The sequence below is a fragment of the Propithecus coquereli genome, unplaced genomic scaffold (assembly GCF_000956105.1).
Source record: "Propithecus coquereli isolate 6110/MARCELLA unplaced genomic scaffold, Pcoq_1.0 Scaffold83, whole genome shotgun sequence".
Taxonomy (NCBI): Eukaryota; Metazoa; Chordata; class Mammalia; order Primates; family Indriidae; genus Propithecus; species Propithecus coquereli.
Window position 1 is genome coordinate 3,456,657 of NW_012154507.1, and position 13,769 is coordinate 3,470,425.

The 13,769-nt window shown below is 38.2% G+C and overlaps 1 protein-coding gene across 2 annotated transcripts in view; it reads left to right on the forward strand.

The window, feature by feature from the left end:
• GCH1 (GTP cyclohydrolase 1) overlaps positions 1-13,769 on the forward strand; it is a 57,878-nt gene that overhangs the window by 35,832 nt on the left and 8,277 nt on the right. For both annotated transcript variants that reach the window (XM_012663827.1, XM_012663828.1), the window contains exons 2-4: positions 521-630; positions 4,745-4,800; positions 13,349-13,380. In XM_012663827.1, coding sequence (XP_012519281.1) covers positions 521-630; positions 4,745-4,800; positions 13,349-13,380 — 198 coding nt within the window. The remainder of the gene's footprint in view (positions 1-520; positions 631-4,744; positions 4,801-13,348; positions 13,381-13,769) is intronic.

A 13,769-nucleotide genomic window follows, 5' to 3' on the forward strand; every position in this document is an offset into this window, starting at 1 on the left:
GTGCTGGGATTATAGGCATGAGTCACCACACCCAGCCACTCTAAAATATTTTCTTACCCACACTAGCTATTAATATGCATCTTAGACGTGGTTCAGATGATCTAGATCTGGCTCTTAGCTGTAGTTTTCTATATATCCATTATGGAGAAAATATTAAATATAAGCAAATGTAAGGAAGAAAGTGAAAGTAATCCATTTCTACCACCAGAAATAGCCACTGTTTTATTTTGGCATAATTTCTCCCTCTCTCCTTCTCCCTCATCCTGTGTATATATTTGTAATCCTGAATTTTTCATGTAACATTATATCAAGGATTTTAAACATATTATTTAAAGAAAAAGACTGTGCTACTTTGATAGAGAAAAATAACTAGTTTTAATTTGTATTCTCTTAGTATTTTAGGTAGGATTAACATTCTTTTTTATGTTGACTGTCTATTCATATTTACCCATGTTAGCTTTTCTACTTTGTATCTTTCTATAAAATTGGAAATGTTACTAAAACAAGCCTCTGATTTCAGATGTCCTAAATGATGCTATATTTGATGAGGATCATGATGAGATGGTGATTGTGAAGGACATAGATATGTTTTCCATGTGTGAACATCATCTAGTTCCATTTGTTGGAAAGGTAAGATATTCTTTCTTGTTTCCTACTAATTTAAAAAAGCATAATGTAAGTTTTAAAATTAGAATAATTATATTTAATTAATTTCTAATATCCCAATATTTACAATTACAAATACATGGTTGCTCTTTATCAACCTGACTAATCTAATAACTTGAAATTGAAAGAATAAAAACAAAGTAGCCAAAAGCCTTTAGGGCAAGCCTTTCATATTAAATGCCATGTTAATAGGTTAAAATAATGAGGTTAAAGTAGCATTTATCTTTTTAGGTAGCTACCATACGCTCTGAAAACCTTTGCCCTTTATTTTTTATTTATTTTTTAGCATCCCAACCTAGAGATTCACTTTATTTTGACTGAATAATGTTTGATCCAAGATATATGTATGTGTGTAGGGTGTGACATGAACAGTAATGATTACAGAATTTCTTGTGACAGAGGTTATGGTATTAGTGGATTTGATTTGTTTCCAACCCTTTCTATATTAGGAAAAATGAATCTAATGCAAACTATATAGTACAATTATCTAGATTTTTGTAGTTAACATACCTTTGATAACATGTAGGTTTAGGACAAAGAGTTGTCTTGTTCCCCCAACCCCATCATAATTTTATTTTATTTTGACTTTTTATTAATAATTTTTAACAGAAGACTTACAGAAAATGTGTTCACATTTGCTTCATTTTTTTTAAGTATTTTATTTTTTCACTTTTTTAAAGAAGTAAAACAGAAAAATGCACAAGACCTAAGGGTATTCCTTACCACCCCACAGATCAAGAATAGAATATGATTAGCATCCTGGAGCTCACCTCATGTCCCTTCTTAAGTCTAATCCCATCCCTTGTCCCCACAGGTAATAAATATATCAATTTCTAACACTATAGATTAGTTTTGCTTGTTTTTAAAGCCTATGTAAGTGGAAAGTACAGCATGTACTCTTCTATGTCTGGGTTCTTTTGTTCCACATGGCAAGATTAATTGATGTTATTACCTGTTATTGTAGTTCGTTTATTTTCATTGTTATACATTGTTCCACTATACAAACATACCACAGTTTGTTTATCTGTTCTGCTATTGGTTGACATTTGTTTTGTTGCCCTTTTTTTTTTTTTTTTTGCTATTACAATACTGCTATCAACATTTTTTGGTGCACATATGCATGCATTTCTATTAAAGTGTATCAAGGAGTAGAATTGCAGGATCATAGGGTATACTCATGTTCAACTTACCAGTACTAGATACTGACCTATAGTTTCCCAAAGTGGATGCACCAATTTTTGCTCCCAACAGTATATGAGAGTTTTAGTTGTTTCACATCCTTGCCAACACTTGGCACTTTTAGTTTTAAGTTTAGTATTCTGTTGTTTGTGTAGTAGTATCACTCTTTCTATCTCTCTCTTTTTTTTTTTAACTTTTTATTATGGAAATTTTCATATTTCTTTTTTGGAAAATTTCAAACCTAATAGAAAGACTAGTGCAATAAAATTCCATGTTCCCATTAACCAGATTCAACAGTTACCTGTATAGGACCAATCTGGGTATATATAAGTCCCCACTGGACTATTTTGAAGCAAATCTCAAACATATTATTTCTTCCAGTATGTCTCTCTAAAAGATAAAAAAAAATTTTTAGAGACATAACCTCAGTTTGATTACCGCATCTAATAGGTTAGCAATAAATCCTTCAACATGTTGAAAAAGTATATTACAGACAGCGTAACTCATCACTAATTATTAATATGCATCTCTAAAATATACATAATATTTAAAGCTATATATATATTTAAAAATATATGTGTTTTACTTTTAGAGACAGGGTCTTGCTCTGTTGCCCAGGCTGGGCTCAAGTTATCCTTCTGCCTGAGCCTCCAGAGTAGCTGGGACTACAGTAGGTGGATGCCATTATGCCTGGCTGATTTTTTATTTTTTTGCAGAGATGCCTAGGGGGTATCGCTTGTTGCCCAGGCTGGTTTCAAACTCCTGTCTCAAGCGATCCTCCCACCTTGGCCTCCACAAAGTGCTGGGATTACAGGGATGAGCCACCACACCCAGCCTCTCTAAAATATTTTCTTCCACACACTAGCAATTAATATGCATCTCTAAAATATTTTCTTATCCACAGTAGCACTGCCACAAACAAAATTAACAGTAATTCTTAAATAGCATCTAATAACTCATTTAAATTTCTCCAGTTGTCTCAAATGTTTTGCTGTAGGTTAGTTTAAACAGGAATCCAATTAAGAGTCACACATTTGTATTTGCATTGCATTTGGTTCTGACTTTTAAGTGTCTTTTCTTCTAAAACAGTCTCTCCTAACCCCCGTCATAACATTATCTTCTTGAAGGGACTAGGCCGGTTGTTCTGTGGAGTAGCCCACCTTTTGGATTTGTTCCATTCAACCTCTGGATTTCCTATAAACTAGATTAGACCTAAAGCTTTATAAGATTAAGGCTAAACATTTCTGACAAAAGTAGTTTATGGAGTGCTGAAGATTTCCTATTATATCACATCAAGAGGCACGCAGTGTCTGGCAATCCCAAAATTAATAAGGAGGGAACCTTTGCACTCATCTCTGTCTTTTATTGTAGGTGAGAAAATTACACCCAAAAAGCCTATGATCTGTCTAAGAGGACGTAGAGTGTTAGTGGCCCAGCTGGGGCCACACCCAGGCACTGATCCTATACTCAGCCTCTGACCGTTGTATCCTGTTACCTTCTGCTATGATTATCTCTGTGTTTGTGTTCTTGCTAATTTTGTTTTTAAAATATATTATTTAGTGATGATTTTCTAAAGTGAACATTTAAATGACTTAGGATCTTAAGGAAGACCAAAAATAGTATAAACAATAAACAAATTCTAGTTCTGCATATAAGTATACAAAATTTCAAGAGGTACAGAAGACCTTGGCTCTATGGGAAAGTTTTAACTCTAATTGTTCTTTGAAATATCCAACATTCAGGTGCTACTTTACTTTCTCCTCCTGCCAAACAGAAAGTCAATGAGATGGAATTCTCAACTCCTAAAGCATAGCACTAATTGATGGGGAAAAAAATCACTAAGTACTAACATAGATCAATTTTACAAGTGTACAGTAAAAGATGAGCAAATGAAATAATATTGGCAAATCATGATACAGATGAGTCTCTAATTTTATATTAGGTTAATTGATGGCCTACAAATGACCATTTACTCTATTAGCCTTTTTAGAGAACTAATGTGTTCTCATATTTAATACTTGGCTCAAAAAGAGGTTACATTTACATATTAGATATTAGTTGGTACCTTTGAAGAGGAAAGAAATGGCTTTGCCTTATAGTAGGTCTTGTAAGAACTTGGTTCTTAGGGTGTTGGTTCTTGCCCAGCCACAGTGGTAGCTGTGCCCCTTTTCTCCTGCCAGGAAGATGGAACACAAAAGGGCACAGAGACCTTCTGTGCTACAGGGCTCCGCGGGGGGATTCTTAAAGCTGCTGTGATTCGTGGAATGGCAATATTTGTATTTACAGTTTCTGCCATTTAAAGGAGGCTTTCCTGCATACATTTTAATGTGGCTGCAAGATCATTTGCCTTTGCTTGAGAATGTTTCCCCTCCTTAGAGGAAAGACTTTCAGATTTGTGTCAAGAGTTAACTTCACAGGGAAATATCAGGGCTGTACAGTTGACCCTTCAACAACATGGGTTTGAACTGCAGGGGTCCACTCATACATGGTTTTATTCTAACCAAACACAAATCGAAAATACAGTTATTTGTGGAATGTGAAACTCATGTGTCTGGAGGGCAGACTTTTTCTATGTGGGAGTTCTGCTGGACTTGAGCATGTGCAGGTTTGGGTACACGTGAGGGTCCTAGAATGACCATACTTAAAATTTTTCATTTGATTAATAGACTCATATACACACAGACATGTATATATTTACTACACTTATTAATTTAAAAAATACTCATATAAATACTTCATTTTCTAAGTCTTAAAGCTTCTATAATAGATGTTTTAAAGATACACTGTCATTGTGACATACTACGTGTAAGAACACCATATTCTTCCCATGTTTCCTTACTTTGTCACAGAGAAGCACTGTATTTTCACTTAGCTCATGGTTTTTGTCTCTTCTCTGAAGGTCCATATCGGTTATCTTCCTAACAAGCAAGTCCTTGGCCTCAGCAAACTTGCGAGGTAGGTATGACTGCGTGGTGAATAGGAAAACAGGTTTACAGGACCTGCCCCTGTGTGTCGCATCAGGCTTTCTCTCTCCACCAGTATGGATCTAAGTTGGAAGCCGCACTGCAACTGAACATTTATAGTTGCAGAGATGCTAACAGACTGAGAGGGTCTGAAACACAGATACCGCTGCCTTCTCATCTCCCATCACCTGCCTGTCCGCCACATCCCACCCCTCCTACTGCCACAGCCTTGACTGGAGAGAACCTTCAGTGCAGCCCTGTCCTTGAAAGGGGCTTTAGCTAACAGTGAGGGGTGGGAGAAGAAGCGTGGGCAGGGGTCTAACTGCACAGCACTGTTTTCAGACTTTTAATCAAACCTCCATGTGGGGCCCCCAGCCTCCATCCTGCCTCCCTCCATGCCTGGGTGCCTCCAGGCATCTCTTCAGTGAGGCGGCCAGTCAGTTCACATCTAGGTTCTTTGCCTCTGCAAACATAAGCCTGTGCCTTTGTGGCTTTGCTCAGCTGTGTTCTAAGACAACGCTCACTCTTCTCTCTCTTATTTCTCTCTTTCCTGCTATACTCTTCTTTTCCATTCTTTATCCGGTGGGTTCATGCCTTTGAAAAAAAATTCCTTTGCTCCCATTTTTATTTGAGTTTTAGCAAGGAGAGGTGATATGCATGCATGGGCATCTATGTTTAATCGGAAGTCAACGTGAGGGTTTGTGTTCCAGTATCTCTGGTAGACTCCAGCCAGCAATATTTTATTGTCCTTAAATATCCTTTTTTGTTGTAATTTCATTGTATAGAGTTAGTGTATTTTGGGTGACGGGAAATACAAGGGGAGGGAAGGGTGTGTGTATGCGCATGCGTGTGTGTGTCGAGAGAGTTAAGAATAAATGAAGGGGAAGGTGAGGAACATACAGTGAGCGTCTCCCCTCCTTTTTAAGAAAATAACCACGCTAAGTTTGAATAACTTGATTGAGGTTATAGTGACCGTATCACAATCGGAAGACATGATTCTCTGCAACCAATTGACTATTCTATGGCTCTGTGTTTTGCTCCTTCTCTACTTAGGCACTGGGATTCACCACAGTTCTGAAATGGGGATCCCAGTCTTTTTCAGTTCTGTGTTGGAATCTGTAAAAACCACCCCAGCAATCTGACAGCTGCCCTCCACAGCTGTTCCTTTTACTTTGATTTCACTCCCATTTTCTCATTTATTTCCTGTAGGGATTGAGGAGAAAGTGGGTAGAAGAGAGAAATTTAACTTCCCCCAGTCTCTGACCTCATTCCTGCACAACAGCCTTGCTGCCAGACAGGGCTATGTGGCACCATGAAAGAATATAGCTCTAATTGCTTCACTGCAGTAAAGTTCTCCCCCACCCCACAAGACAGAGTCTCGCTTTGTCGTGCCAGCTAGAGTGCATCAGCCTAGCTCACGGCAACTTCCACCTGGGCTCAAGAAGTGATCCTCCTGCCTCAGCCTCAGCCTCCAGAGGAGCTGGGACTACAGGCGTGCACCACCACACGTGGCTAATTTTCCTATTTTTTGTAGAGACAGCATTTCACTTTTGCTCAGGCTGGTCTCTAACTCCTGACCTCAAGCAATCCTCCCACCTCGGCCTCCCAAAGTGCTAGGATTACAGACTTGAGCCATCTCAAGAGGCCCAGTAAGCCTCTTAACACAAGTGCAGGAACATCGTGGCTTCCTGCAGTGATCTGTCTCTGGCAGCAGTGCCAAAAAGTGGCTGAGAAAGGGTAGTGATGGTGATTGGAGTAATTACTGTTAATGTAATTTTTATTAGCAACTCCCTCCCCAGTAACTTATTCCCAAATAATAAGTAAAGCCAGTTTCATGTCAACTGTGAATAAAAGCATCTTTACTAAAAGTAGTTATTCTCACTGTTTGATAACATACAGTCTGAGTAAAATCAGTGTGCCTGCTGTGCAGACATAGCCGTATGTAGCTCCAGTCCCCTGGTGCCCTTCCTTCCAGCAAGATTGCCAACCCTACACCTTTCCCATTTAGAAATTCTGGCAACTCTAGGGCCTGTAACAGACTGTCCATATGTGAAAGGTGGATAGTTTTCATATTATAAAAAAGCTTGGTAGATCATGTTAGGCCTTGGTCTTAATGTAAACATTCTCTAGAAGATCACACTGTGTTGACCGTGATTAGCACTTTATGGGAGATGGCCCCTAGAGTGACTCAGTAAGATCATGGAATAAATGGTAACTTGTTGGTAGAAGGAAAGAATCTTGGTTATTTCCTGGTGAAAGGAAAAGATCTCAAATAATTAAGCTTTTATGAAACAATACAAAGGAGTTGATTATTAGCATGGGAATTTGTTCTTATACTAATAGGATTAAAATTTAAGAATAAAACATAACACTAAGCCAAAGAGCCGAGTGTATGTTACTTCTAGATATTTTGTAAAAAATTTGAATAAAGGGTCTATTAAATAGAATAGAAAGAAGACTAAGATTTTATGCAACTGTTTATTCCTTATAAGAAGTAAGGGTATTTAGGGAACGAAGAGAAATAAGGAAAGCTGAATGTCTTAGCAAAACTTCACTGCTCATTTTAATCTTGTGCGAAGTTTGTTATATGCTTGCCTTTAAATGAATGACCTTTCGGTGCCAGTGAAGTCAAATATCAAACAGTAAAGCCTTAAGTAACAAGAAAATGCCAGAAGTGAGTTGATCTGGTTCAACTCTAGTAGAATTCTAGAATAAAGTTAGTTTGAATAGAAATTCCTTTTGTTGCTGAAAAACCACGAACATGTTCATTTTCTTGCCTTAGAATAATTGAGTGAATATAATTAAATCTTAGCGTTGTGGCGTCTTGGGGCAGCCATGGTTGATCTCTTTATTGAGCAGCTACTGGGAAAGGGCACTATGCCAGCTACTATAGCGGCTGGAGAGAAGCAGGACACAGCAACCACCCCCAGGGGACACACAGTCTGAGGCAGCAGGTGCTAGAGAAATGCCTGCTTTGGACTTCCAAGTTCAGAGGAGCCACAATGGCTATGGCCAGGCAGGCTTGGAGAGACCCAAAGGTGGAGGGAGAAGCAGAATTCTAAATGGGGGAGAAACGCCTCTACGTATAGTTAATGCATGAGCAAAGGCAAATAAGAGAGTTCCAGGGGATGGGCCAGATTGACTTAGGCAAGGGTGACTGGGAGGTGGTTAAAAGGTAGGCTGGGCGTTCGAGTACAGAGGGAGTGTTCTTTTTTCCTTTAGTATAAAAGTAATATACTTACCAGTTAAACTTAAGTACAAATGGGTGGCCAGGCACAGTGGCTTACATCTGTAATCCTGACACTTTGGGAGGCTGAGGTGGTAGGATTGCTTGAGCACAGGATTTCGAGACCGGCCTGAGCAATATGGTGAGACCCTGTCTCTACAAAAAATTTAAAAAAAATTAGCCGGGCATGGTGGCACACGCTTGTAGTCCCAGCTACTCAGGAGGCTGAGACAGGCAGATGGCTCGAGCCCAGAAGTTTCAGATTGCAGTGCTACTGCACTCTAGCCCAGGACAACAGAGCCAGACCCTGTCTCAAAACAAAACAAAACAAAACAAAAAACACCAGAAAAAACAAAACAAAAAACCCAAAAACAAGTGATTGAATGAAGTGAAAGCTTTTCTTTCCTATTTCCATTCCCTAGAGTTAAAACTAGAGATTTCTTTCACTATCCTTCTGGAGAATTTCTATGTTCTATGCAAACACACACATAAGATCATACTTATATTCTCTACTACAACTTTTTTTTTTTTTAATGTAAAATACCTTGAAGTTTCTTGGACATCTTTTAGTCTCAAGAGTTCAAGTTCCTTTTAATGGCTATCTAGTATTTCTCAGATTAACATAATTCATTCAACCAGTGTTCGATGTAGATAAGTATAGTTTGTAGTTTGAGACTATTGTCAAAAAAGGAGAAAAGTGCCTTGGTGAGCAAATTTTTATATATCATCTTTTTATGCTTTGAATCTACCTGTAAGATAAATTACTAGAGTAGAACTTGCTGGGTTAAAGGGAGCTGAATTTTTGATATTACCAAATTGCTCTCTAAAAAGACCACTCCAATTTATACTCTAATAATAGGTAAAGGGTGTGTGTTTCTATACACTTTTGTCAACAGTAGGTTTCATCACACTTTTAAATCTTTGCCAAATTGATAAGTGAAAAATGGTATCTATTGTTTTAATTTTCATTTCTTTAATAGGGCCAGGTTGAATCTTTTCAGAAACTTCCTGTTTTTAGCTCTGGTGCTAATTTTTCCACTGGGTAGCTTACCTTTTTATTCCTGATTTGCCCAAGCTCTTTGAATGTTAAAGTGGTTTGTCTTTTGAATTTGTGTTATTGTATTATTTTTCCATAAAGAAGTAGTAGTAAAACTACTCTGTAGTTATAAACTTGTTTTGGGTTTTTTTTTTTTTTGGAATTTGTATGACCATGTTTTCATATTTAAATCTTTGCTCCATCTGGAATGCATTTTGGGGCCCTGCGTGAGGAGGAACCCATCCCCCGCTGTGTGTGCTCACTGCCCAGGTCACCCTATTCCTGCCTGTTTCCTGTTCCCATGCTGCCGCCTCGCTGCCCTTGCTGCCCGCCACTGTCCGCTGGGCCTTTCTTATCTTCTTCCTGGACTGTGTGTTAAGCTCTTGACTCCTCCCTGCCTCTAATCTCTTAGGGTCCTTAAATCTGCTCTCAGATGCTGCTGGGATGTTCTTTCCAGGGTATGAATTTAATCATGCTGTTCCTTCTATGGCTCCCCATGGCTTTTAAGATAAAGTTCAAGTTCTTTATTATAGAATAATTTAGAAAAACCAAAATAATAGAAATAAGAAATCCAAAAGTTAGAAATGTTATATCATAGATTGCTGGGAAAAATCTAACTGATATCTAGGAATGACAGAATATGTAACTAAAAATATGCTTTAAAAACGTAAAGAATCTTTGTGAATGAGTTTTTTAAAAAAAAACATGGGGAGAGAAGGGAATGTACCAAGAGTTAGAAAACCCACATACATTAATAATCATCAGAAGAAGTCAAATTAATGTTTTGGGGTCGGGGGGAAGGACCTGGACCCAGTCAATTTTATAGGCATTTTTTCTAATTTTCAAGTAACCATTAATTCCCTGTATATAAATAATTCAAGAGCATAGAAAAACCTGTAAAACTATGCAATTAATTTGATCAAGCTGCCTGTTCCTGATAGCAAAGCCTGATAAAGCCAGCATTAAAAAAATTATAGACTAACTTCACTTTTAAATGTAGTCATAAGAATGCTAAATGTCAAAAAAACTGTACTCTAATGGGCTAGTAGAAGTACTATTTTCAACATGACCCAGGGAGGTTTACTCCGAGAATGTAAGAATAGTTTAGATTAAAATTGACAGCTACAGATTCTGAATGTAATGAACTAAATTGTAACAATATCCCTGCTGGCACAGCATCCCAAGATATAATGTATTTGTGCTTTTCACACAGTGGGGGAAACATAAGGCCATTCTGGTGAGAATCCATAGAAATTAGCACTAGAGCCAAAATCTGGGCTCTGTGCTCCCTATCCCCATCCCAAATCGCAGACTTACCTGCTAGCTCTTCTGGAAAGAGCAGGAGAAAGAAAAAATAACTCATATACACATTCACAAGGTTTGGGGTCAGAATTATCATTACCTATGTGGCCTTTAAAAAACAATAATTTTAGTTTAAAATGGCCCCAAAGGGGTATCCTTCCAGGAAGCTAGCGGAAACAAGTGCTTGTTCTCTGATGAACGTTTATCCAGGCTTCAAAGAATTCCCACAAATGAATTTCCAAGAAGCATGAGTTCACCAAAAGTAAAAGAAAATAAGCAAAATAACGTACAGCGGGTTCTGGAGTAAAGTTGTTTTGTTCAACATCGTTTCATTATAACATTCTAGGAAAAAAATCACTTCCCAGCCAGGGCCACTGTCCGTGTGGAGTTTGCACATTCTCCCCATGTCTGCGTGGGTTTTCTCTGGGTACTCTGGATTCCTTCCACATCCCAAAGATGTGCACGTTAGGTGAACTGGCACGTCTACGTGGTCCCAGTCTGAGTGTGGGTGTGTGTGAGTGCGCCCCGAGACAGAATAGTGTCCCCGTCCGGGGCTGTGTTCTGCCTTGTACCCATAGCTGCTGGGAGAGTGTCCAGCCACCCGAAACCCTGGACTGGATGACTTATTTGTATTAATCTTTCTTAAATGATGTATAGCTTGCATTTATTTCAGTGTTTAATGTTAGAGGTGTTTTGGTCTTTATTTAGAAGTTTGGTGATGTTTTTGTGACCAGAAACATGCTGTAGGAACTTAACTCGTTTGTATCAATTAGCCTAGGGTAAAATTGGTTTCATTACACGTCCTTTCGCTTAAAGTCACAGTTTCCAAGAACTTACTGACAACACTAAGTGAGGACTTACTGTTTATTAAAAAATAAGAGTATGGAAAGTTTGACAAAGGAATAAGAAACTTTCGGAATTAGCCAGGCAGATTGGAAAAAGGACCAAATGTAACTTCTAGAAATAAAAAGAAAAGTGATAAATGAAACTGAAGCCCAATATGCTCATTTACATAGATGAGGCACAGCTGAAAATGTGGTGAATGGGAAGAAAGGTCTGAAGATACTGTGAAGAATGCAACACAAAGGCAGGTGGAGAATATGAATGAGAATTTAAGAAACATGGAAGAGTGGGAAGGTAAAATATGCCCTTAATTGCAATTCCTGGAGATAACAGAGGCACTGTGGTAGATGCAATATTAGAGAAGACATTGGCTGAAAAAGTTTCCAGAACACATGCAAAATATCAGTCTTCAGATTCAGGAAGCCAAATAAATCCCAAATAAGTCAAATAAAATTAAATGTCTATGTAACACAACATAGTAAATTGTAGAGTACGCTTTTAAAATACAAGTTAACATAAAGCAGCCACAGAGAAAAACATCGATTGACTACCTACAAGGTGACAGCAGTTAGACTGACAACTGCTTTGCCTATGGCAGTATTGAAAGTCAGATCAGTGTAAAACCAAAATTCTGTTCCCAAGAAATACCTCTCAACAAATTATCTTTCAAGAATGAGAGCAAAATACTTTTTTTTTATTCAGGGAAGCTATATGAAATGCTCAAAAGACATAAGTTCAACAACTACTCTTTACTTGAAAAAGAAAACTCATAAACTAGGAATAAATTATAAGCTCTCTGAGCACAGGGAGCATGTTCGCCACATAACCATGTACATAGTAGGCAGGCATTAAAAATCGCATGAGTGGTCCTCCTGGAATGAGAACAGCTGTCTGCCAGAAGCAGGCAGGCACCGTGGGTGATGGTGAAATATTAAAGCAAAACATGGATGCCCGATATGACCACTATTATCTAATGCTGTACCCGAAATTCTACTCAAGAAAAAGAAATGATGAATATGAGAAGGAAGACATTACTAACTTCTAAATCAATGGCATCTCCTACTTCTGTAACAGATTAATCACCAGAAAAACTATCAGAAGTAATAGATACAGAAATTTGAGCTAGTAAGAAATATGACAGAGCTCCCATCTAGGAGCTTGAAAAACCATCCTTTCTCAGGTTTTCATTCAAAATGAAATAATATAGTTATATCCCTTCAATATCATATACCTACTGGGGACACAAAGGAGAATTAGGATGGCTCCTGCCTTCAGGGTGCTGTTGGTTGAGTGGTAGACAGGGGGGCATGCCTGTCTGTTTCTGACATTATTGGGTAAAAAGGAGCCAGTTCCCAGTTCTATCTGAGGGGCATAGTGAGGGGAACAGCCCTAAAATGCCTCCTAGGGGAGATGATCCTTAGATTGAGTCCAAATTCATGACTAAAAGGCCACATTTTAAAGAAAAGGCCCTCAGCATGAATTGTCATCCTCAGATGGGTAAGTCCCATGGCCATCTTTACATTTCATAAATAGAGAGATGTTGAAAGGCAAAAATTCATCAGTTGACAGATTGTGTTCTAAGCTAAGATCAGGAGGCTTTTATTTTTGGGGGGTTAATCATACTAAGTACTTACATAAACCTGTCTCATGAAGAGCTGTCTGAAGAAGTCTAATCAGCTCTAACCTGATTACCCTAATCAGTTTAGTTGATGTAGTAGTTGACCATGGTGTGCTGTTAATTAACAAATGGTCTTTTTATTTTTAACTTGAATTTTAAGCTCTGATAAAACAATATGTTTAATTAGAACACTTGAGACATGGCATAAAATTGATGACTTGGGAGCTTTAAAATTTTGGTACTCAGCTCTGTTTTTCCTAAGTGAAAGTTACACTTAGGAGACTGATTACTTCTCTCTGAGGATGGAAGGAAGGACCACTCTGTGGTGCTTGGTGGTCTCCTTTAGACTGCGTTTCCCTGCGACACTCGGGTCTTTCTGTCCTCTTCCCGTAAGCTGTGTCTCCTGCCTGCACCCCACTGTTACTTCAACAAAGTCCTTTTTGTCTTATGAGGAGGTCTTACCAACTTCACTTCAAACAATTTATGATTAACTTAAACAATTCTTTCTTTTCTAGGATTGTAGAAATCTATAGTAGACGACTACAAGGTAAGCTTTTAAAATCTTTATTTTCTCTACAGAAAGCATTTTTTCTTACAAAAAAGGTATTTTTTTGTTGTCCTATTACAAGTGTAATAAATATGACTTATAAAAATTAAAACCTCAAAAGCTGGATTCGATGGCACACACCTGTAGTCCCAGCGACTTGGGAGGCAGAGGTGGGAGGATTGCTTGAGCGCAGGCCTGGGCAACTTAGTGCAAATGTGACCTCATCTCTTGAAAAAAAAAAAAAAAAAGTATTGACAGTGTATAATAATTGCAGTCAACTACTGTGTTTCTTTAATGGCACACACCTGTAGTCCCAGCGACTTGGGAGGCAGAGGTGGGAGGATTGCTTGAGCGCAGGCCTGGGCAACTTAGTGCAAATGTGACCTCAT